The sequence below is a fragment of the Haliaeetus albicilla genome, chromosome 12 (genome assembly GCF_947461875.1).
Source record: "Haliaeetus albicilla chromosome 12, bHalAlb1.1, whole genome shotgun sequence".
NCBI lineage: Eukaryota > Metazoa > Chordata > Aves > Accipitriformes > Accipitridae > Haliaeetus > Haliaeetus albicilla.
The window spans coordinates 18,857,501-18,884,324 of NC_091494.1; the positions used below are offsets into that span (position 1 = coordinate 18,857,501).

The window sequence follows — 26,824 nt, forward strand, 5'->3', positions numbered from 1 at the left end:
TCATGTCGTTGACATTATTATGGCTGCTCATATGCATGCTGAAATAGCACACATCCAGCAAGGTGACAGGTCTTTCCACTTCTCCTCTTATCCAGGGAAATGCAGTATTGAGGATTAGATTCCCTTTTACAGCTTCCAGGATGAAGTCAAACCAGCAGGAAGAGAGGAGCTAGCAAGCTGTGACTTGCCCCTCTCTATACTGTACAGGCAAGGAAATAAGGCAGGTCAGGCAGAGAATGGAGGCCAGACTGGGGACAAAGCCTAAACCAGAACAGATTTAGAAGGGTATTGTAGCTGGCAAAATGAATAGAGGTTTCCTAATTTCCACTTCTATTTAATGTATTTTGCATTTCACATCTGTATTTTTATTTTGTGCCCCTGCCCCCCCCAGTTTAGTTTTTATCCATTAAAGAGTCTTAAGTGTTTCTAAAGCAACAGCTATGGTTTTAAAAGAACATTTCACACACACACACCCCCCTCAAATTACAACAGATGTGCAATATTAATTTAGGGTGAGTGGGCACAGATGTTATCAAAATCACCCACTTACCTGCCAACTCCACCAAATTTTCCAGTGCTTGGATATTTTCTTCCACTGCTGCATGGAATTTCTTATTATGTGCCTTTTTTTTTTTTTGCCTTTTTTTTTTTTCCCTCAGATGTTTTATTCAGTTACTAAACCTGCATATGTCTTCCTCCTCTGATCAGCTGTCTGAGCTAAAACAATGCTTCATGACAATCACTGAAAAGAAAAGCAGCCTCTGAAGATACTGATGTGATTAGGGTGAGGGGCCAGGGAGCTAGAAGAGCACTTTATAACCACGGCAAATCAGTAAGTTTGGGCTAGATGACATGGCAGAGGAGAAGTGATGTGATGTGAAATACAAGTTGGGGAAACGTGCGAAAGAGAGAGAAGTGAAAAGGCAGATTTAAAACTGGATTTTCATTTTCTGGTGTTACCAATGTGTGAGTTAACTAGTCAGCTTTTCTTTGCTGACTCTTTGAATTTTCTGTACCTCTTCTTTACTTCAATATTGTGCTGCTTACACGTCTGCAAAACATGTGCAGATGTGAGTTCTCTCTTTGCCTCAGGCCTGTGAAAAGCTATATTAGCACAGCACTAAATCTGAACTAATGCACCCTGTCCCTCAGCAAGGACTAGTATAATAGCTCAGGATCAGCTTCATGCTAACAGCTTTTGAGCTGCCTGGAATGGAGGCAAAGTGAGTTTTATCTTCCCACAATGTACTTTGTAGAGCTATCCATATTGGGTCTAATTTGGAAGAAGCATTAAAAGCTTTCTTAATACATGATTTTGCTTTTCATTGGTATATGTCAAAGTGCTTTGCAAACAAGGCAAGCATCACTGTCCGTTTTTCATGATATAGAATACACTGACAAGCAAAATACAGTGCCTGCCCTTAGCTACACAATGGTCAGATCTGGAGTATGGTTCAGGTCTCCATTACTCCACCCACTAGACTAGCAACTTGTGTTGCTAACTGGCAGCTGCAGGATTATTCAGATTCTGCGCTAATATTCAATCCCATGTTCTTTATATTAAATCCTGTGTTTATTAATAGATGTATACAATGGGCAAATTAGAAACACTGCAGTGCATTCTACACAGACTGGGGTTTTTTTCCTAGTTTAATACCTACAAAATCAAAGCAGAATTATGTCAATCTATTGTGAAAATGTGCAGAATTTTAATCTCTGTAAGTTGGAGTAAGTAATAACAGTGTCCCTATAAAAACATGCCTCAGTTGTCACACATCAGGTTTTGTATCTTTACATAGAAAGTGAAAGAAAAACCTCCTAAAGATAATTTCCTCTAAGTAAGTTTTGGTTACAAATTACTTAATGTTCCACTTAGCTTTAAGAAGTTGATTGTATGCAATACACAATGTTCTATGTTCTTATATCTGCCTTTGTTGCTTAACTTTATTTTCCAAAAGCATGATAAAACTTTAATGACATCTAGCCCAGAATTCAAGCCTGATTTAACTTGGTTAGCTTTTGTGGCATTGTATCAGAGACTCATTTGGATTTAAACATTTCAGGTTGTTTTACATATTTAGCAATAATTGTGCTGTTTAGAAAAATGTGGTGCCATCCTGTGGACAATATTAAGAAGTGTAAAAAACAGTTTTTAAAAGAAAAACTAGGTAACAGATAAATATCTGTATTGGGTATCATGAATCAGCTGAATTATGAATACGTATTATATGACGTAAGAAGCTATACACAAATCTGTGGGTTTAAAACTGTCTTAGTTAAGAAGAAAAACTGATAATGGAATCAGGAATTGTTGATTCAATCCTGTTTATTTTCCAACAGCTCAGGAAGTCCTTTCCCATGAGCACAGACTGATCAAAACACACTCAAGAGTCTCCAAGCCACTTTTAATCAGCACCTAATTCCATTACCTACTTCTGTTCTCATTTCTGTATCTGTTTATCATCTCTTTGGTTTTCCTCTAAGACTTTACAAAACTTGTTTTTGTACAGCCTGCATTGCTTCTCTTCCACACAAATGCACACACACCACACTCATACAAAAACTCCTATCCATAACATTAGCCAGGCAAGGCACTCTGCCCACACAGTTCTCATTCCTGCATGAGTTCACACAAAGCTTTGTTTCAGCAATGGTTTTGGTTTAAGGCCTCCTCTTGTTTCTTACATTTAACCCAGAGGAAAGAGACTTCCAGATTCGAAATTGCCATCCCTAATACCAATAAATGTCCACAATGGTCAAATGAGAAACACTGCAGTGCACTCACGCAGCCTAAGTTTTTCTAGTTTAATACCTACAAACTCAAAGCAGAATTATGTCAATCTGTTGTGAAAATGTGCAGAATTTTAATCTCTGTAAACTGGAGTAGTAACAGTGCCTCTATAAAAATGTGCATCATTTGCCACATGTTGGGTTTTATATCTTTACACAGAAAGTGAAAGAAAAAGTTCCTAAAGACAATTTCCTCTATAATACCCCATCTATAACAGATCTGTGAAGGTTTGCACATGAAGAGTGTGATTCAAAAACCATCCTCTGTGATACACTCCCCCAAAGCAAACCTGCATGTCACAGAACCTTAATCTGCCTCCTGCTCTGAGGCCCTGTATGCCAACTGCTAGTTAGCCAATTCTGCAGTCTGCAGATTTAATTTATATTGAATAAAGGCAAGAACTTTTAAAGCCTTGCCAGTGGGTTTGAAACAGATAGTCTATCTGGAATAGAGCTTGAAGCCATGTTTGGACCAGTCCCTTCTTTTGTGAAAGTTTAGTGGTTTTGTTTTGGTAAAACTTAAAACATTTTATTTGACCTTTATGAACATTGATGATCTTTGGAACCCTTTTTGAGAATGGAGATTTATGTAGTACTTTACTCAGAAATTCACTTACTTTGTGCAGAATGAGCCCAGTCTTGTGGTACAGTAAGAAATGGAATACGTATACATGTGGCTTTACTAAGTGGATATAATGGAATGTCATACAATAAGAAGATTCTTTGTGGTGCTGTTTCACCTTCCATATGAAGACAGGTAACTCTATGAATTAATGGCATCTGTTTTCCATGTCTTTGCACCTCATACTTGGTTGATTTTGTTGTTTAAGAAAATGTGAGTTCCAGCTTAAATTTTTACCTTTCTTGGGCTGTTTTTTTTTGGTGTGGATTCTCTGGTGTCTAATTAGGTATAAACACAGACTATAATCGTTTTCTTACTGCATGAACTTACAGTGTCTTTTGTTCTTTTTCTGCTTTGGCATTTATTTTCATGAAACTTGTGGGGGCTTAATTTTCTTTGACAATTTTACCTTGCTGTCAAACTTGGTAGAAATTATTATGGATTGAAAAATTCTGTGGGTGGGAGCCAAATGGAACATGGTGATGCATGGAAAAGACTGTTAGAAGTCTCTAGTCTGTATCATTGTGCTCAAGTTCTTGGTTACTTGCTATTTAAATGTTTAGAATACATGGACAAATGTAAAAAACTCAATTTATACCTTTTTAAATTAATTCCCATAAATCAGAAGCCAATCTCAAGATAAAGAGACCTTACTTGTGATTTTTTAATAATTGGCAACATTGTGCTAGACAGAGCATGGAACAAACTCAACAACCAAATTTCTTTCAGATGAACTTTCAATGTCAAAGTATCCCATGATAGCTTGCATGAGTTTGATTTTTCAGTGTCTTGGAAACTGTACACTCACCCTTTTAAAAAGTGTGACATTGGTTTGGTTTTGGAAGAATTAGCTAAATACACCCTGAAAGCCAGTAATTTAGTGAAAATATATTAGATTTCCTGGATTCTGACATCTTTTGCCATCAGTGAATGGGAAAATGAACCTTTCCTGATTTATGAATTTTTTATGTTGTGCATGGTTCATCAAAATTTATTAGATTTTGCCCTATGTATAACCTTGATGAGTTAATGAGATTATACAATCTTACTAATGGTAGACTTTCATTTCCATTTTTAAAACATGTATCTCTAAAACTAAAATTTGCACAGAAAAACCAAGAATCAGAATCTCATCAACCTCTGTCAGCTGCAGTCTGGGATTTTTTTATTCTATGTCTCTTCATGAAACTCATTCTTTCTGATCCCTTCTGGGTTGAGGGTTTGGTCTATGAATTATTGTACCATCCTCATCGCTGGGATTTCCTGTAACTATTTCCCAGTAATTCTTATCTTCTTCAGCTTTATGGGAGTCTAGGTAAGTGTGACAAATTACTTCATATTCTTTTCCAAAATAAGACCTGCAAAGTCAAAGAAAAGGGGATGAGCAGGAGGAATTAATATATACACAAATTCAGCAAATCTGCATTATCTGTGAATTGTTCAAGGTTTTCTCCCGTTTCTCTTGGCTTATTCAGAAATATCACCATGCACTTTCAATTATGAGTACCTTATAAGAAACACAATAGCCCACTTTGTTTCCTGTGAATAATTTAGGAATTGGAAATCAAAGGGAAATGCCACCTTTCTAGCTTCAGAGCTAAAGCAATCCCATCAGTATAAGGCACTGATACACCAATTCAGTATGTACAAGCTGGTTAGGTTCTCATCACCATTCGCCACCGTTTCTCTCTGACTGAGGAAAACTCTGGCTACTTAATAACTGTTTCAGCCTCAAACTTTCAGACCTTGTTTTATCCTCAAAAACTTGATACAAATCCTCAGTCAGATCTTGCTCAGAATTTAATGGGAAACAATTGGTATACTCCTTAACAATGTTTAATCAATATTAATTTAATGCATGCATATTAACTTGAATTGTTGGATTAACTTCAAGTTGTTGAGAGATTGATTCATATGGACACAAGCAACATACAGTTTTATGCAGTTGGCTTTATTTAGTTCTCTTACTCCTTATACTTCTTACCATACCATTTTTTCTTAAAAAAAAAAAAAAAAATTCCAAACAACTGTAATTGCTCAAGACATTCAAAGGGAGAACCACCAAGAAACTAGAGAAGGCTAGAAGCATGATATGATATGAATTAAAAAGAAAAAAAAAAAACAAATAAGACTGAGCTGATTGTCTGCAGCATCACAGTGGCACACATCACAGCCCAGAAATGAAATAAGAGAAAGGAGAATGTGCATTCTGCATTCTTTTCCATTTCCTCAGTGCGTTCCTAGAGAAACTATCTTGCTTCTTACAGTAATTCTCCATGTTGGCACATCATTATGCACATTCCTGCCAGTCATAAATTATTCTTACCTTGTCCAAAAGTTCCTTGGAACTGCTAAGCTCCGATTAGTATGGCAATGAGTAATAATCATTTTAGAGTTTGCCTGGAAAAAAAACAAGGGAAGATACTTGACAGGCATTTTTACACTAATTTTAACTATTTTTATTCAAATTAAATGCTTTTATTTACTGCTTAGTGTAAGCCCGCGTTGCTCTCTATCACTCTGAGACTGCTGTACATTTAGAGTGAGATATTTTGCACTGTATCGGTTCTCAACAGAACTGTCTTAACAGCTCAGACCAGCCAAATGCTTAGCCCTCTGGTCAGACACATTCTCCTGTCCAATACATTCCATTTCACTCCCTTGTATTGGGCACTTAAACATAAAAAAATTTAAAAATTCAAGCAAGTAGTAGAGAGTCATTCCAGTGACCTGTGCCATCAGGCTAATTCCTCTTAAAATTGATATTTGCCATAAGAGAGATCCAGATTGTTTGGGGACACAGCCTAGAAATGGACCTTTATATTTTACCAATTTGCATTTTTTTATGCATAACAGAATTAATCACCCCCATTTACTCATACTGTGAATAAAGAATACTGTCTGTGACAATTACATAATTTTGGCTATGTTTATTAGTGAGCTGATTCATGTAAATGTGTCACAGTTCAAGGCTGTAGAGGAACAGTTACATTTCTGATATTTTGCTATATACCCAGTAGTTCAGGAAGCCTCGCAGTTATGTGGAACAGGAAAATATTGCATCTGCTTAATGTATTTACAGAAGGCTAAAAACCACATTTGGAAAAGCACCCACTTATTCAGGTGCTTCAGGTTGGGGTTTGGGGTTTGGGGGGGGGGGGTGTTTGGTTTTTTAATACTTTTTAAATTTAAAGTACAGGAGTTCTTAACTAATCACCGCTCCTAATATTGGAAATGGAATTTAGTGTTCAGAAGTCCTGAAAAGCAGATTCCAAGTACTGCATCCTCACAACATGATAATGTCAACCTTTAAAAAATTCTGATGAGAAAAACTGAGCAAGTGAACCTCAAAATGAACACCAGAACCTAACAGTTGTATATGCAGATTCCCTGGTTAAAAAGATTGTTCCTTCTCTCTCCCCTTTTCTAAAATTACAGGTCAGAACTTACATAAGGAAAATATATGAATAAAATGGACACAACTTTTTTCTAAATACTCCATCTACTGTTTCAATTAAATCTTCATAACGTTTTCTACAGTTTTAATTTCTTACAGGAACTGGAAATCCTTCATATTCGAGACGCAGCTGTGGATCCAAGAAGGTAGCTCGCCAGCAAGTCAAATAGGAAAGCTCATTTGTCAAAAATACTTGCTGAAGGTAAGATTTTTTAGCAAATCTTATAAATGATTTATGGTCACTTGCTAGATATAACTGTAAATAAAAATATATATTAAGGACAATTTAAATATAAAAGAAACAAGATATGTAATTTTAAACAATATTTTTCAACACAAAAAAATTTCTTTCAGCTCCTGAATAATCAGTCTGCCATACTAAAGCTACACATACAAAACCCATAAAATAGATTCCATACTGTTGATAAACTCATTAAGTAGCTATTCTATATGTAGACTGGTGAATATTAATTTAAAATCGAATTTACATTCCAAAGATTCTCTCTCACCCAAGTGGTTATTGAGAGGGAAATTTTTTTCAAAGTTGTGGTGATTTATTTGGAGTGGATGTGTAACATGTAACATCTTACTTGCTTCTAACTTGCAGAGGGAAACAATGTTAATATATAATAAAAATCTGCTCCCTCAGAATGGTTTATCTTCACAAGAAATGAAATCTTCTCATTTTGGATTTATTTAAAGTGAAAAAAAAAACCAAAAACACAAACCCAAAACCTTCCTCTAATGATGAATTCTTTCATGATTCACAGGCTAGTTTTAATTTCATTTTTTCTTTTCTTTTTTACAATCTCTTTTATCCAGTCATTCTGGCTGCCAGCCCCCTTGGTCTGCACACAGAGATCTTAGGCAAGTTGCATAAACTTTCTAAATAGGTGTTGCTTACCTTGATCAATGTATGATTCTGAATCTGTTCTGTAAAGCCAAGATGTTAAACCAGTGTACAGCTTTATGTATGTATAGTAATTAAATGCACACTATCAGTATATGCTACCACTGCCATTTGCAACTTTATTGCCTTACCATTTGGTCAGAAAACCCTCCGGTTGTCCCAAGACCAAAGTTTTGCCCAAATCTAATCGGTTCACCCACTGCACCTCCATCAACACTGTTAAAATTGTAAAAAAGGAAGAGAGAGACATTCAAATAATCAGTTCTACTTTTTTTTTTTTTTTTGGTCTATAATTAGGTCTTGTGGCAACACTTTGTATTAAGTTTACCTTTAAAAATAGGTAAAATATCTTAACTGAAAAGACATTTCATACTTGACTTAGTGGTTAAAATATTTAACAGAATAGAAACAGACTGTATTGATTACTCTTTATGATGTATTCATTCACATGCAGGGTGGAAAGATAACATCCAATGAAAAACCAATGTGAATTCAGCACTGAGGCCCCCTTTAAAATATACTTATACAAGCATCTGAAAAAATCAGAGCCTAGAAGCAAAACAGTGTGTGTTTGTCTCTCTGTAACTTAACATATGTTGCTAATAATATATGTAACTGATATTTAATAATTTGGTTCATTACATCAACATACATGCTAGTAAATCCCTATTTCCAGCATGATTTCTGTATTTTTATATTAAAGACTCACTAAATTAACTTCTAGGCTTTCTAAGTATATTCAGCGTAAAAAACTTACATAGCTGATGAACTTAGTAGTCAGTTAACGAGGGACTCAATAGCATTCAGTGCCAACGACTCTAAGATCAGAGAGCAGCTAACCAAAAATATTTTGGTTGCAGTTCTAGAAGGCCTAAATTATGCTCTTGGGATCAAAATTCTTTCTTAGGTCTAACCTAAAGTGTTTTGCTCAATCAGGGTTATATGGGTAGCTTGTACTCTTATACACTATTATTATTGCTAAATACATGCACTCAGGCAGAGTCTTCAACTATTGAGCCGGACCCTGTTCTTCTGTTTCTTCTCCCACAAACATCTGGAATTAAATATGTCTTTGAGAGAGAGAATATGCTGTTTGGTTAGGGGTTTTCTTAGGACAACAGAAACACTGCCTACTTCATGTACAGCAAAAGCACTGATACAAATTTCTGCTTCAGAGACCTTATTTGCAGGAGAGTGAATAATAATACTAAGTGATATTTGGATGCGTTTTGTGTCTGAAATTTGACCACATTAAAAATGGCTGCAGTTTACTAAATGATACAGTGAACTCAATTGTGTTTTCACACCAGTTCTAAGCTGAATTAAAATTCCTTGGAATTATTCACAGTAATATGTGAAGCAGAATCAAGCTTAATGCATGACCAAAATTAAAGACTCTTTCTTAAATAAATTACCCTTACTCAAATTAATTTGTATATTAGCAAACTTCATTGCATACTTCTGAAAACAAGATACTGAAAGCTAAAATAATAATTGAAAACAACTGAGAATAAAGTACCAAACCTTAAAATACAAAAAGAATTTCGACCCACAGGGTCCACACTCTTGACTGCGCTAACTCCACAAGGGGCTTGCAATGATTTGGCTGAATACATGGATATTTCATCCAGATTAATTGCCAAAGTCAGACTGCCGCACACTCCAGGGTAATTCTCCACCGAGGATTTGTTGTCTGGGTTCAAAAGCATCACAGTGTCTCCAAAATGAACAAATCCATCCTTGGACACTGACAGCTGTATCTAAATTAACATAAACATAATTTTTTTACAGAATTATCTGAACCTAATATCAGAACTATTTTAGCATATGAAACGCTAATCCGTAGCATTCTTAATGCGTAAAGAACACTAAGAACAGCTACGTTATTCTATGCGGAGTCATAGAGAATTGACATAATCTTCTTTAAAAATTACCTTCTTTAAAAGATTATCTTGAAGTTTGTTTATTTTCTGTATTAATAGTTCTCCTCGTTCTCTTTTATGGATAAAATCCCTCAAGCGGTCCTGCTCACAAGGGAGAGAGGGGGGAGACGTTATCCAGCGCTCACAATCTCAGGTTTAAACTGAATTTAAAGAACTAGGGGGGAACACCGTGAAGTGAAGACGCAGGCAAGGCTCGCCGGGAGCTAGAGAGGAAAGAAGGGCCCGGCTCCATCATTACCTCCTCCAAACAGGCGTCCTCCTTCCAGTTGCCGATGAGCACCCCGGGCCTGTAGGCCGCCATGGCCGCCGCCCAGGCCGCACGGCGTTCAGCGTCGCCATGACGATCGCTCTGGCTAGCGATTGGACGCTGGAGAGGCAGAGCCTGCCAATGAGCGAGAGAGAGCGTGAGGGAGGGGGCGGGCTCTTTCTGCCCAGCGGAGGCGCGGCCCAAGATCTGAGGGAGGGAGCGGGGGCGGGATGTTCGGGGGATCCTGAGGGGAAAAAAAAGGCAATAAATGTTAAAACCAGATCCGGTAAGCCGACTGCCCCTCCTTCGGCATGCCCAGCGTGGGTGGGGTTAGTGCAAGTGGCACACTGACAGACGGGAGCAAGCCTCTCGAATTTGTGTCCTCTTAGTACCCACCAGGCCAAGATCTAGCAGGGAAAGGCCTCGGCAAGTAAAAGGGGGAAAAAAAAAAAAAAAAAAAAAAATCCATCCCCTTGTGTTTTTGCCCAGTCTGACAGGAGCTCTGAAGGCAGGAGGCCTGCTTTCCGCCGGGGTGGCTGGGCTGAGCCCCTTGTCTCCCTGCAGGGGTGTGCTGGGAGCGCAGCGATGCTGCTGGGCCCAAAGCAGCTCTGCGACTTCCTCACCCCTGTCTGAGGGGGGTTTGATCACCTGGCTTAATGCTTACGCCTTTTCAGGCATCATTAGACATGGAAGTACATCTGTTCCTGGTTCAGTCGTGTGATAGTATCGTTGCACAAATGGAAGATGCTGAGATTCGAGAATTTGAGCCAAGCAATAGTCGTAGCAAGGGGCTGTATTTATAATCGAGTAGCCTTTTACACTCTGTATTGGTCAAAGAGGTGCATCGGCTTCACGCAACAAATGAGCTCATGACACTAACACTACAGTATTGGTGAATATTGCAAACAGATTAGGTGAATGTTTTGGTTACAAACGTTTTGGTTTGTTATTATTTTAGTTTTGAAATCTACTATGGCAAGATAAGCTAAGTGAATGTGCTATGTGTTTACTTTCCAGATAGCTTAAGTCAGTGATTTTCAGTGATGGTGTAGGTCCTTGCACAGGAAATTTAATCCCTTTACAACTGTCATGGCTTTCTTGCAAGCTTACTATTGCAAGGTTTTGATGCTGGACAACTTAAAAAGCTTAAAAGGAAATGTTTTTTGTATGGACAGCTGGGCTACATGCTATCATCAGCCAGTTTTGACAACAATTCACATGAAACCTGGCTCTTTTGTGTTTCTGGGTTTTTTAAACCAGAAGTTATTACAAAAAAAAGTTATACAGCACATCCCAAAGTCTTTAAGGACGAAATACAATCTATTTTTGTTCAAAGAGCACCACTTTGTGGTCAATTCTGGTAAGTGACGCTTTTCTACACCTAGCTGTGTTAGAAGCAATGCTGAAATCGTTTAATTGAAATAGGGAAGAAACTTTGTTCATCTTAGCCGAATATCAAAAGCCAAACAAATTTTGGAAGTATCAGATGTGATTTGAAATCTGAAGTGTTTTCAGAAAAAGAGATATAATTAATTTTCTGTGTTGCTAGTAATTTCTACTTAGCGCTTAAAACTACTTTCATGCTTTCCTCAGAGCTAAGGTTTTGATTAGAGTGACTGGTTAATCATACTGGTATGCAAATGATAAAGTGGATGTATCGCAATTTTGTTTAAAATTGCATAATGTATTTGAACTTAAACAATTTACTTTTACTTATCTCAATGTGCAATGTCTAAGAAGTTTCAAATCTTTTGATTTTTTTTTTTGTTTCAGAATTAAGCCAGTTTTAAATCAATATTCAGTAATAAATCCTTGTTATAAAACTATCTATTATACTCAGCTGTATTATTAAGAACATACGCACTCTGTCTCACTGTGCACGTAGCTAATATATAGAATCCACAGAAAACTTCCATAGTTTTATAGTGTTATGCACCATCTGTGCTCAGTTACTTATAGATTGATGCAAATATTACATAGAAAGAGGCATTAGTACTCAAAACGTAATTGTGTACAGAAATATCTCCGTGCCTCTCTTAGTAGGATTATGTTGTGGCTGTCCTTGCCACCTGGAAGGCTTTCATTTCTGATTGCATAGTATCCCATGAAATCAAACAAAAAGACCTCTCTATAAACGTGTTTGTAAATTGAACATCTTTCCTGCAGGAAAGGTTACAGGCCTATTCAACTCAGCTCAGTTTCCTTTTGAGCACATAAAATCTATGTTTACTCCTAATAGTTGTTTGCATTATTAAATGGTGTGAAGAAAAGCTGTACTTGTGAAAGAATTGGTTTATGTTTTGTGTGTTAACTTATGCCAGAATACAAATTGACCAGACATAAAGGTATATGTGGTTTATTGGAAACATTAATATTTCCCTTTTTTCTTTAAGTCTTTGTTAAATAAATTTTTAGTCAGTGTACTTTCAGAGACTCCTCCCCTACTGTTCGAGAGTTACAGCTCTTTTCCCCTTTCTCTTTTCTCTTTTTCTTTTATTAATGAAAGAGAACTAGATGGTTGAGAAGACCCAAAATAGCATATAGAGCTGTCTAAGCCATTAGTTTACATAAAAGGCTGGATTGGTTAGGCTTTTAATTGCCTTAAGATTGCCAGTAATGTGTGTGAGAGAGAGTTTTTTAAATACTTCAATATATGTTTGTATCGGTAGTAAAATTATCATAGTTTAGTCAAATCTGGCAAAAAGGGCAAGGTCTGAATGGATGTTAATATAAATTAAGTCTAAGAAAGAGGTATGCCATGTTTGTTTAGAGGAAGTGGCAAAGCATTAAGGTTTCCTGTGAGGTCTTCCACTCATATGTCTTCTTATTTCATGGTGAAAAACAGGGGTTTTACTTGTGTGACTGCTGTTTGGCAATTTATGAAATTCTATTCATACTGAAAAAAATACTAAAACAATGTTTAATCATATGCAGGTTGGATGAGAATATTTTTTAATACCTGTCTTTACTGCCTTGGGAGAGTATCTATGGTTTTTTCCCATTTTCTTTTGTTTTTCCTGTTGAAAATAATGAGTGTGCCAAATTTGATTAACAATACAGACTAAATAATACTGCACAGAAGTAAAACATGTTCTTTGGGATGATTTGTCTCTTTTCATTTTATTATTTCACACTAGCATTATTCTGACATGTGCTATGAATCAGAGCGTAGCTATCATTTTTCTTTGCTATTATTAGGTTTCTGGCTATTAAAATGATTAATCTGCTTGTTAATAATATAACTACAGTTTCTTATTCTAACCTATTCCCCAAACACTCATCTGTTCACAGCACAAAACAACTTAAGTAGTTTATGCAATAAGATTTAAGGATTGTTGTTTTGCCAGACACTTGTACTGATGTCTCCCATTTTGGTTGTGAATTTCAGTGTGGAGTTTTCCTGTAATGCTTGTTGCTGAGGAGCAATCAACCTGTTAGTATAGTAATTTCTGAAATGTACTAATCCATTAAACAGACCTTTCAGTCTACCTTTTACAAGAACAGGGAGCAGGATGTTTGTGTGTTGTATCGGCAGTAAGTTTGCTGGTGTAGGTACATAAGTGGAAAGTTTCCTGATATTAGATCTCATTTGGTGTTTTATAACCAAAAGATTCTGCTGGAGAAAGAGGGAAGGAGGGAGGAATCATTTGCAATGCTTCTAAGACTGCCAAAATCTTGCCAATTAAAGTTTAGGTTGAGTTATCCACATCTCCATGGTATTTTCATTCTACTGGACTCTAATTTAGACATGTACGGAGCACGACCTTTTGAGAAATTGTTGTATAATGGAATATTTTCTCTTCAAATTGAGCTGTTTCATCATGACTGTTCATGCTAGCTCTTTGAAGATTTTTCCTCTGCCTGCTGAATCTTATTCAGGAGGTGGGCTTGAAAAACCACTAGAGCTCTGAATCTCTCAGAAAAAATGTTGTCATTTCAGGAGCAGTAACTTATGAAAAGAATGTAGAAATGTTAAAGTACGTCTCCAAGGAATAACATTGTATTTTGCAAAGAGATCCGTATTCACTCTGAAGAAGCTAGAATACTTCTGTTGGCAAGAAATACTCAGCTGAGAACTACTGTGTTTATTAGTGCAAGCAGAAACACCATTAACAAAGCTATATTGCTTCTTATGTTTATCTCTTCACAGGACTGTACACTGTGTATGTCTACCCTCAGGCAATTTAAAAATTCTTATTTTTCAAGCTATGGAGTATTTGTCCAAGATATCATGACCAGAACAATGAGACTGTCCATGTCATTGGCTAGGCAAAAGGTTTATATTTAATTTGCAGTATTTAATGTCCATAATATGATCTCAGCTACCTTCTTCCAAGTATTATTTGCCAGGGACCTACTTGAAGAGACTTTTGTTAAGTGGTGTTCCACCCTACTTCCAATATATTGAGTGCATTGCATTTACTGAACTACAAAATTCTGTCATCACCCACAGGCACTCACACAAAATCATTGTGGGTGGGGCGTGGTCCTATTTATAATGGGTGGAAATCAGGTCATTGTCTCTCTTGTTTACTGATCTGTTTAAACTTTGGTTTCCATGAATACTCATGCTTGAGATTTTGAAATTTGCTTTTTGTTAGCAATTTTTGCATATAAAAAGCAATAGCATGATTGTCCATAGGGGAAAAAAATAGAAGACCTAAACGCCACGACTTTAGCTGACTTTTGACTATGGGGGTTGTTCAAGCATACAGTCCTGCCGGTGTGAACCTACTACTCCTGAAACTGAAAAGCAACATTTTTGCATGACCTCTTGTGAGCCTAGATCATTCCATTTCTTCCCACTTTAGGGCTAACTATAGGTAGTACTTAGGGTTGCCTTTGCTTCCCTGTTTAGCCTTGCCTGCAGCATGATCCTTATCTTCTATTGTGAATTGCCTACATGCATCAATCATGGCCCAGTTATATCACTTCTCTCCTTCTGGATTTTACTACCCTGTGATGATAGCATTAAGATAGAAAACAGTCTGTTCCCTTAGTTTTCCATAGTGCAAATATCTGCTTCCCCCTCTTGAAGCAAAGTAAAGACACTTACAAACAACACTAGAGATGCATGTCAGTCCATCTTCAAACCTTTGCTAAATTTGCTTGTTAGAAGCTGTATTCCACTGGGTCCACATCAGAAGTTTATTTGTGGTAGTCAAGGTTTAGAGATAAAGAAATGTTAGAGGTCAGAATACTTTACTTTGGTTCAAATGAATCTGTATGTAACATAAAATGAACTGTTAAGAAACAGGAACAGAAACTGACTTATGTATTTATACCACAAAACATGAATCAGTTAAATATTTCTGGCATAACAAAAAGAAACATGATGAGAATCTTTTGACCTAAGGGGAAAAGAACATGTGTATTGTAATTGTTTTTAATATTATCTGCCACCATTCCACTATTTATGGTTTTGATTTGGATGACCTTACTCTGGCAGTGTATTTATGTCAGACATCACGGCCTACAGAAAATATTTTATATGTCTGAAGACCTTGGCAACTATTCTAATTTGAGACTCTGAACATTTTGGTATTTCTTTGTTGCTATTGGTTTGTAAATCAGCACTTCTTAGTTGGTAGCTTTTCTTTGAGCTGTGGGAGAGAAATGCTATTTCAATATAATGCTGAGGACTCAAAGAAAAGATAGAGCACAAATAATGTAATAAATAACAACATTACTAAAATGGTCATTGCAATGTACAGTGTATTTGCTAGTCCAAAAAGAAAAGCTAGACTATTCATTTGTTGAACACCTGTTCTGGGGAGAAATAATTTTCTTGCTGAAGTAACTTTTGAGTATTGGTAAGCGTCCTCATGTTTCCTCTTTTCAGTGGAATGGTATGATACAGATTTTTCACCAAATTTTACCTGAATCCCCCCTGAAAAAAAGGGGGGATTAGTGTAAAAGCAAGGCTTGGGGCTCTTTAGAAAGGAGACAGAATATCTGTCTGCAGGAATAGTATTTTGTGCTGTGAGCTGAGACTGCTGCTCCCTCAGCGTACGTATTCCTCCCATAGAACAGTGGGCAGCTTCCACAAGGGGGTGTCTGCACTCCCTTCTTAGCAAAGGGATCAGTGCCCTGAAAGCACCACTGGATTGCATTTCTGCCTCATTAAAAATAGGGAACTCTTGACGAAGGTTCGCTTCAGAATAAAATGTGTTTAAAACGTGTTATTTATGTTCATTGAGAAAATGAAAGTGCAGCTTTCTCTCCTCCTTCAGCAATGTCTCTGGTAGCAGAAGGCTATTTTCAATAATACACGCAGAACTGATTATAGGGTAAAGATACATCATGAAGATCACCGGGCCATATGCATTGCCATTATTTAAACTTCTGGGAATCCATCTAGGAGGGAGGAAACAGATATACAAAAGAAAGCACAGAGTCATCCTAATCCATACAATCTGTTCATATCTTACACAGTGCCTAAGAAAATTTGTTTAATCTTGGTAGGAGTTACTGAAGAGTAAGTAATATCAAATAAATGCGGAAGTTGCAAGGCTATTTAGCTTTTTAACTAGTGCTTTCACATGGAAAGTGAAACCCTAATTATCTTTAGGCAACCTTAAGAAGTAGTAGCTATAGGAAACAAATGAAAGAACAAAATTAGTGATATAAAAACTAATGGACTATATTCAATAAGAGAAAAGCTAGTAGATTTCTTCTTGTTGCAAGGTGCACCACTGATGTAAATGGACTTATATTTGCATAAGATGATAATCAAAGAGGGAATACATTTGCATTTAGCTCCATTTTACGTAGTCTTTTGACATTAAAAACTGTTCTCTCTTACAGAAGTCATATGGGGATGGAGTTCTCTATGGAGAGAGAGACAAAGAACTTTTTAATCTGTGTTGCTCCTGGCAGCAGTCTTTGGCAAAACTTAAAGCAGCAATGGTGCCTTACAGAAGACTGGCATGATTTCCTATGATGTAACAGGGTACGTAAATGATTAAGTAGAGTCAACTTCGAGATAAAAAATTTCTGAATAGACATGGTCATGCAGGAATGCACGTGCCAAGGCTTAAGAGTACAAATATGCAATTAGGGCTATGATGAAGGCTTTTAAGTCAAAATGTTAGTGAATGTGCAAAATAAGAAACGTCAAAAAACTGGTTAAATTAACAAAGAAGTTCCATGTGGTAATCTAGGCCACTTGCATGTGATATGACTTTGGGAAACTGAGAATAAATTCAGAGAGGAGAAAGGTGAATTAACCTTGGGAGACCAGCTGGATCTGAACACTGGCAATAAGGAAAAAGAAAAGTTTGCCTCTTAGTGGCTGAATGTAGGAATAAGTGGCATTCTTCTGATTCTTTCAGACTCAGGGCATGAAGAAAAAATCAAATCTGACCATGTGGTTCTGGCTGATAAGGAATGCAGTAGTGTTATCATGACAGAGAAGGAAGCTTTAGAATAAATATTTTTGTTTCCCTCTCCTGTTCTCTTTTCTTCCATTGTTCTGCCCCTCTCAAATTCCATTTTATTTACTTTTGCTACCTCTCAATTTTTCTTCATTAATTTTGTTTCTTTTTCCTAATCCTCTGTTTCATGGAATCTGTCAAGCCTGCTTAGTCCCTTGAGAGTTCATAGGCACCTCAGATGAGACTCTAGTGTTATAGATATTTTTGCTGATCTGAATTTCTGCAGGTACTTACTGAGTATCATACATATTCTCATTATTTTATCCATTATTTTGTGTAACCAGTTCTCTCTTTTCCTCTCTCTCATGCTTATTTGTTATACCCTGTCTAAAATGTAGACCACAATAAAATTGAAGGGCAGTGCCTTAATCTGTTCTGAAAGGTATATTGAAAATCCTGTGGTTTCTTACATATTTTTTATAAATATATCCCATTTGGGAGTATATTTATAACATTATTTCTGTAGCAAGCGTCTTCTGCTGGCTGCATCTTGCATATTATGAAGTATGAAAGTGACTAAAAGTGACAATGAGTTGTGGAAATTAGGTGTGGCCTTTCTCAAGTTGCAGGTACATCCCATGGCTGGGTGGAGTTTGGCTAGTTTTTTTCATAACAAGATTACATGCTTTCCTACTTTCAGTAAAAGTCTATTATACAGTCTGCACTGACTTATAATAATGATTTTTAAATCTGTTTTTCTTCTTCAAAAATGTCTGTGAAGTTTTGCCAAGGGAAAAAAAAAAAGAAGAAAGCAAACAAACTGAATAAACATGGATCTGAAAGAAGAAAAGGTTGCAAAATAGAGTGTGTCTGATTCTTCTTTCTGTGTATACCCAGGAAATGCAAAACCAAGACCTGCAAAAGTAGCCCTGGCCATTGTAAACTTTTAGCAGAAGCTGATCAAAGTAATGAGCTTCAGTCTGTAAAATCATGAGGGATGATTCTGTTCCCATCAGCAGGAAAATATTCTGGAAGCCTGGCAGCATCTGTTACTTCTTAATTTTTTTTGCATGTTGTATTTTGTGTTGTTAGGAATCCTGCATGATTCTAGTTAAACTTGGAAAGCTAGAGGACAGCTTTGTTGCTTTAATAACTTCTGTTGCTCCTGTAAAAGGTTTATATTTCCATACCAGCTTAGCATGCTTAATTTACTACTAAGGTTCACTATTTTCATTGTTTCACACATCCTTGCATGGACCAGTCACTCATTTAATTTATTCCTTTGTTAGTCTATGTCCAGCTGGTGAACTGGTAATCCTAGCAAAGGCTGTCAAATTTGTCAACAATTAAACTAGATTTTTCTTCAAGAAGTAGTAAAGAAGATATTTAACTACACTATGATACCCTTCTCACTTTAATGACAGATAAATCTAATCATAATCTGCTTACAGTGCATAGCTGTGTTTACTTCAAAGCATGCTCAAGATTAGCTACAGGAACTTCAACAGCTCAGGAAGGCAGCTATTTGTTCTTTACAGGTAGAGAAATTGAGGTAGGGTTGGCAGCTACCTGATATAAGTTGATCATGAACTTTGAATGTCTATGCTCAAGAATGCAGAGTCCCAATAGGTCTTGAAGGCTCTCCAGCTAATAGAAATTCTCTGCCTTCTCAGTACGTTAAGTGATAAAAACAGTCAGTAATAACTCTCCAGTAATGCCTCACATCACTCTATTATACATAGCTGCAGCTATAAACAAGTTTTCAGTTGCCTATGGAAATATAAATATGTAAATAATATTTTAATCATTCCCTTAGTTTTTCCCTTCTCACTAATAAATACATCACTTTAGTTCTGTTCTCAGTGTTCTTTTCCCTTTCTATCTCTACCCAACCTTTTCCCCTATGTATTTCATAACATGTCCTCCTTTATTGTGTCTTCCTCTAACAATAACATACCAGTGAGATGTGTAATCTTTCAGAGTGGGGAAATAGTTTTTATAGCCCAAAAATTACCAAGTTGGAAAATAGGGAGGAAATGTTATACATATTGAAAACTCCAGGAGTTTGGGGACCACAGACCAAGCTAGCAAACTCCAGTCAGTGTTCTCTTAGCATTCATCCATTCTGATGTTTTCAAACTGAGGTTGGGCAGCATAGAGTACCAAGTCTGGATTGTCATCTTTACATTATGAGGTCAGCTCTTATAGCTGCAAAAACTTGCAGCTGGAGCTTCAGCCTTCCTCACATCTGAGACAAAAACAGGGTATTGGGTACACTGGATAATACATATTATCCCTGGGAGGCATGTGAAAACATAGACTTTGCTGATTTTTTTGGCAATTATTACAACAATTGTTAAGAGAGGCTGATAAATTTTTAGTATTTTTGGTCAGGTATCATAAATTAACTTCTTCTATAATACCATTTTCTTTGTTAGGATTACTTGCAGGCTTGGAAAGAGAAGTGAACTTCTGAAAAGAAAGATTTTAAGAGCAGTTTTTTTCCAGTATAGTTCATAATCATTAATGATTTAAGGTAGGTATTTCAGTACAGGATGTCTAAGTGGTATCTGGAGCTGTCCAGATGTTTTGTGTTATATCTGGAATAACATTGCTTATATGCTTATACCAGTCATTAGAACAAAAAGAAAAAAAGGCAATTCAAACCACTGAAATTAAAAGACATCATCCTTATTGTAATTTTTATTGTCCAGAGTGTTATCTGTAGTGTTTTCATGCTTGTCACCAGAAGCAGCTTGCTGTTAGCAGACGGAATCTTGTAGTGGTCTTACCTTTGTTTTCAGTAACGTGTTATTTTCACGTATTCCTGTGTTGTACTAATCCCCAGGCTTTGACATGGTAGTATCCTGAATAATATATTTGTATATTTTCTGAAAAAAAGTACTGAAACGTGTTTTTTACCTCAACTGTCTAGACAGCACAAAGGTCTAGAGGCAAAACAGGCACTGGAGCGATGAGAGATGTTGTATGGACATGAAAAGTAAAGACAGGAAGTTTGGAAAGGGAAGTTGGAACCTATAAATGAGATTCAAAGAGGAGATGAAATATGATGAGTGTCAGGCAAAGCAAATGATAATTCCAGCAACCTTGTGGATACACTGGAGAACAAGGCAAGGATTTCAGGAAGGAAGAGGAGGCAGTGAGACAGAATGATTTTTCTCAATGTGGTCAAGAGCAAATAATGCCTTGGTGCTTTTTTGTAACAGTAGATATTCCAAAGCACTCTGGTCCTTGGAAACTGACTTGTGCTGCAGGTTACACTGATTATTTCTAGAGTTTTGCTGAAGGTAGGAGTAGGAAAATATTTTTTTAGTGGCAGTCGGTCCTGCAAATAAGTGTTATAGCACCACTATGTAATTAATGCCAAATGTGTCATCATGCCTTAGTCACTGAAAGGAATTTAGGATGGATGCCTGTTTTCTCAGTGAATAAAATACTGTTTCACCCTAATTAGACTCATTTTTACTGGGGACAGTGATTAAATTATATTAACAATACCTCCTCCTTCAATATTGTGACAAAGAGAACAGAATATATAATAAATTCTACACAAAAATGAAGCAGCATCCATCTGTGGTGATTTTAATTCCTTGTTGTATGTTCAAATGAAAAACAAGTTCTGCTGAGTAGCTAGCAATGCAGATATTCAATATGCCATTGTCTTCAATGGATAACTGGTAGTTTTGTTCGGCAGTCATTATGGGCAAATGTTTCCCATCATTGTTAATACCAGGGCAGTTCCTGGTAGGAGGTCCACTGTAGATAAAGCTTCTCTGCCTGTGAATATTTTTACTCTGTCTTTTAAACCCTCTGTAAGCTAGTGAAGCACGTGCAGTTGCACAGTCTCCTCTCAGTTTGCACCAGCTTCGGCTTCATTGAGGTTGGCAAGGTGGGTAATGAAAAAGGTCTGAGGTATGTGGAAATTTTTGTTTCATATCTCAAATCAGTCTGATGTGGTAACACCATCTTTAGAATAAAAAACCAAGCCTGTTTATTCATCCTGCATCCCTCCAACTTTTTCTCCCTTAAAAGTGATAACTCATTCACTGTATTCAATGATTCTTAGAAACTGGGGCTATGGGTAATCAACATGTTATGTTTTCTTTATTCAGCGTATTGCTTTAAATGTGCCGGTTTATTTTGTGAAAGTACCTAGAGTCTTATGCTGTGTTGAAGTAGTCAGTGAGCTCACAAGCAGTGAAGGAATACTAGCCAAATAAGAAGTGAGCATAAATATCTTTAAAGCTTTTAGCTTTGCAAATTTGTGGAATGAACATTTGTTTCAAGTCTCCGAAAAGCAGAACTGAGTTAGTTCATGCAATTTCTATGTGTACTTTTCAGTTCATTCACTTATCTTTATATCTGCTGACACTGAAATCATATGTTACTGTTACGTTAAGTCATTTTTTATGTGGAGTTTGGTTTCTTGTACTCATAAGTACAGCATCTTCAGCCTTTTCTTGTTGTGGAAAAATATTTCATTCTTAAGGTGTCCTTTTGTGAGATCTGAGTAGACCTGAGCATTCAGAAAAGTAAGAACAAAAATAGAAGGCTTGCAGACTCTGAATTATATTACACCTTTTTGTTTTTCTATTTAAATTTTCACTTGTAATGTCAAAATCATACATTCTCAAAGTTGCAGAGGAAGGGAATATAAGTAATTTCATTTGCTTGGTTTTTAAGTTAGTTTGAAAATGCTGGTTGTCAGTGACCCTTTGATACACATGAGCACTGAACAATCTAAGAGTTTTAAAACCCATGATCTTGTTAAGTTTTGGTAAAACTTCTGTAAGCCTCTGAGCTTTCCCTGGAGTAATTCATTAACAGGCCTCTCCTTCCTGCAGATCATTTTACTCTACGATTGTTGAGCATTCTCAGCTGGTTTTAGTGATAATAAAATAAATTTAGTGCAAGCAATATCTTCTGTTAAATCCTCCAGGTACATTACTGTAAGAATTTTGTCCATTGTTTTTTTCATGTAGGGGCATGAAGTATAGTTCATCCACTAGTTGTATATCTATCAACCATTTCCAGTCCTACCTGTACCTTCTGTATTTTTCTTCCAGCTTTTGGAATAAAGTTGCTGTAGACTAACTAATTTATGAGCTAGACAGTAGGGCTATTATCCTGCTAGTGTTTGTAATTACACAAAATCCAGTTGACACAAGTGCTAGAGTGACAGTTGGGCCAGCAAATTGTACTATGCGGCCATTTCTAAAACCAAAGTGATTTATAGGATTGACAGCAGACTACGTGGTTCAAATACCAATTCCATGTGCCATTCAGTTCCTTGTGATTGTTTTGTAGTCTTTGCATGGTCATTAGTTCAGATTTGGGTCCAGACCAAAGCCAGAATTCAGGCTGATATCATGTTAATTTGTGGGCTTTGTAAAATGAGTTGCTGTGAACAGTCCACTTCCCAGAGAGGAACATTGCAACAAACACTATCAGTTCCTGCATTCTTGATGATAATCTCAGTGAACCTGGAGAGAATGGATTAGGAGGTACAATCCCATCAGGCCAGGACTGGAGTCTCAGGGACTCAATGTTGTGGAAGAAACTTTGTTGCCTTTTCTGCTTGTGTTAAAAGAGGACTTGGCTTCTAATGTTATACTGCCATGAACTTAAAGCAGCTGCTAATTCATTTGGAAAGGTGAAACCACAGAGAGTTCTGAATAAACCAATTTAAAGAAATGACTGTTTACCTTCCATCTTCCATCATATTATAAGGGCACAAATTTGATAAAGCGGCACAGCAATTTATTTTTTATATTTAAAAAAAAAATGTTTAGATAGAAAAAGTACAAGCAAGTGGTCATCCTTTGACCTGGAACCCTTGAAGGGAGCCTCTTGCAAGGGTTGGCAAGGACTAGCCAAGTTATAGCAAGAGACCTGTCAAGCAAGGACCCCCATTCCTGGGGTTTCCTACTGCCCAGGAAGCGGGTTACTGGAGAAGATGGAGGTGCCAGCTGTGAGAGCGCCTTGTGGGAGAGGATATGATAAGAGATTAACTGATACAGGTTTTTGAATTAAAACCAAATGTCTGGAAACTGCCATTAGGTGATGATATAGTGTGTGAGAACAAAGGGGTTTAAGAAGAGGGTTATCTACATTAGCATTTTGGTTTGAAGACATAGCAATTTGGGGGGGCAAATCCCAGTGTACTGGATTGGTTTGCAGAATAGTTTTGGCACATTTGAGCTAGACTGTTCTTGGAGAAAATTAAACAAAAAACTTCACTCTAGGTTTGCACCTCATTTGCCCCAAGCCCTGATGGGGACATTGCAGTCTGTACCAATGACTGATCCTATGGCTGATGTAAAACCATATGTGTGGGAGACATTTAATCTGGGAACCAGACTAAATCTAGTCCAAAGTGAAACCCTAGAAAAGTAGATTGTGTAAGCATAAAGGCCTGAGAACAAATTGTTTTGGTGTACTGATCCATTCCCATTGTGCCCAAATTACTTGCTAATGTAGACATAATGTATGTTGACAAACTGGCAATTATTCAATTCTATTTTTGTCTTTTATTCTGAGAATTACTCCAAACCTCTGTGTTAGTGCTTTCTGGTAGAAAAGCGACAGCTACATCTGTTACTGCAAACTTGGATTGGCCATGCATTTGCTCTTTAGCAGAAAGTCTCCAGTAGAAAAATTTCTGAGTCTCCCACCCAGCAATAGATTCAGGAAAGCACATACCGAACCTGCCCTAAAATCCTGGACTTAAGTGTTTTGTAATTTTACAGCCAGAAAGATTAACACTGCAAAGACACAATGGAACTGTGTCATCCTTGAGATTCCCATACATACCACTCATTCCCCTACTCATCATCCTATTTTCCTTTACATTTTATGGTGTAAAGGTGATTCATTTAAACAGACAGAAGAGAACAAAATACCACTACGCAGAAATAAATCTGTCTGCACAGAAGCTATTTTTAAAGCTGTTTAGAATAGCACACACTTTTTCCTGAAATGTGTTCAAAGATCATCATTCATATGACAAAATGGTGTGTGTGCTCATGTAACTTCTGTTGGATATTTTGGATTTCAGAGAAAACAAGAGCTGATTGAGAGCTAAGAATTGCTAAAATGATCAACATGCTATTATTTGAACTCTTGAAAATGCCCATAAAAATGACATGTCAGTAGTGGATTAATGTTAAAAATGCTGGTATGTAACAGGAAATTATGCTTAAATCTGGGAAAAACAATAAGCAGTAAGAGCTTTTGTATCTGGGAAGGATTTCCTTATTTTATATTTGCTTGTAAACATGGCATGAATTCTACTGAAACATGTGGGGCAGTTTGTGATTTACATGTCTGAGAACTTTCCCTGGTGACAAAAATAGCAGGAATTTTATTTTTAAAACTTAAATGAAATGTTACCTACTCTGATTGCAGGGGCTGCAGAAACTTCTATTTCTACCCACCACATTCAGATCTATTAAGCTGTAATATTTCCCAACCAGATGTGTAACAATGCTTCTGGTTTTCAAAGCCAAATGAATCATATGGATATGGCATACCAACCAGGTCTCAAGGGGCTGGCATTCTTTCTTACTTCTAAAGAAAATTAGTGATTATTTTAAATCTTGTTCCCAAGATTAATCTGGGTATGTAATCTGTTTGTGTCAGAATACCAGCAGTGACGTGGCATGTCTCTGAGTACTAATTGAAATACTTAGGATATGCCATCTATTTTCATTAAAACTATTCATCTGAAATCTGCTTACAGTTCTTTTCTAGTATAGCCTTGAATTGACCGTTCATGACTATTTCCTGGCAGTGCTGTATTATTATTAACTTTCTGCCTCTTCGGTTTGGCTTCTGCAGAAATAACTGAAGTGGCCAAACCCCTCTGGGTGACAGATGACAGCAACATGAAAAAAGTGAAATTCTGAAATGAATGTCCTGGAATGGGGAAATCAACAGATTGCCCAGAATCACACCTGAGCCATGCATAGGTCAACTAAATGTCTGAAAACTCCAGGGTGATTGAATGTTACTTGGGGGATCTTTTTTAAAAATTTGGTTTTCACATATGTATTGTTATAAATTTATGTTAATAAGAATTACTGTAGAGAAACCAAGGCCTCCATGACTCTCTGTGTTTTTCTGTTTGCCACCATTGTAAAAAAGAAAATTGAACTTATCTTTTTATTTTTTCAGAATTCATGTTTTGTACCCAGTGGCACAAGTATTTCTAGCCTTTTAAACCTGCTTTGTGGTTTTAACTTAGTTTCAAGAAGAAACTGATTTATTTATTAATGATTGAAGACATTTTAATAACACAGGATTTCTTTGAGTTTTGCCAGCTTGGATCCTACCACCTCATATGGCAAGGTGTTATATAATCTAAAAAAATGATGCTTGCAACAAGTACTGGAAGTGAATTAGTAATCCAGATTTCAAGGTCAATAGTGCTTTTTGTGCCTAGACACCTATTGGTGCTTCCCACTGCTGGTCTCTGCAGGCCAGAATATGGGTTTAAAAAGACAGCAAGCTAAGAAACCTAACCATAATTTAATGACATATACATGGTGACTGAAGACGTGGTGCTACTGGGAAATTATTCAATTCTTTTAGTCCTCTCATAATTAGATTTGCAGCCTTCAGGGAAGAGCTATGGTTAGGAAGATAGCAAACAAGTTCTTCTAGCAGGAGGAAGAAAAAGCCAACCTTGAAACTCTTTCAAAAATATGGACAAAGGAAAAATAGCCATTAATTTATCAGCTTAATTAATAGCTAAGTATAAATGCCAACCTGGCTTCTCTCTGCAGTCAAAATACTCACTTCACTGTATTTATCTGCTGAAAAGAACTAGAGGCCATTGAGGTAGCTGCTAGATGGGCATTTTCATGCCACTATTTCCTAGTGAGTGCTAGTTTGCCTAATGGAACCTGAAAGCTCCCAAAAGTGCTGTGCCCACTTCCATGTTATGCTTTCACACAGAAGCAAAAAAACATCTCAGAAAAAATATCACATCAGAACATTGAATTTATACACCTAAAGCTGGACATAGAATGATGAGGAGACACGGTAGATGTCTTATGCAGGTTCCTCTTCACACAGACCAGTTTCAAAGGATTTGTGCAAGCTGAGGAAAGACTGATTAGCTCAGGATGCAGCACAGAGCAGCATGATTTGCATTGTTCCAGCAGACCAGGGTCAGCAGCCTTACAAGCTTGCCAGACAGTATTTTCTTTTCCCAGATTAGAAGTTGAGTGTGCCAATAGTAGCTTTCCTGGTTAATTCTGAACTGTAAACTGAAGGAGAGCCAGGTGCCCTGGCCTCATCCAGAGTCAGGATAGAGCTAATCAGTGAGTCCACAGTATCTCCCTGCCGTCAAATTCAGCAGGAGCTATGAACCCATGGTTGCCATACAAGGGATATGTCGCCCAGTCATTGGTGAGAGTACCCTAGAAGTCAACCCCTCTATTACAGCATCTGGG

General features: G+C 37.0%; 1 protein-coding gene and 1 long non-coding RNA gene across 2 annotated transcripts; one reads left to right on the forward strand and one right to left on the reverse strand.

The window, feature by feature from the left end:
* Positions 1 to 2,308: 2,308 nt before the first annotated feature.
* On the reverse strand, positions 2,309 to 10,064 carry CFAP161 (cilia and flagella associated protein 161). The gene is given in 8 exon segments (XM_069798396.1): positions 2,309 to 4,627; positions 4,629 to 4,770; positions 5,739 to 5,812; positions 6,967 to 7,125; positions 7,911 to 7,995; positions 9,304 to 9,539; positions 9,714 to 9,803; positions 9,961 to 10,064. Coding segments are annotated over 8 exon segments (894 nt in total). The 5' UTR covers positions 10,024 to 10,064; the 3' UTR covers positions 2,309 to 4,582.
* Positions 3,415 to 7,897, forward strand: LOC138688055 (uncharacterized). The gene is made up of 3 exons (XR_011327106.1): positions 3,415 to 3,547; positions 6,969 to 7,071; positions 7,692 to 7,897. It is a non-coding gene; the product is annotated as an uncharacterized lncRNA (long non-coding RNA).
* Positions 10,065 to 26,824: the final 16,760 nt, after the last annotated feature.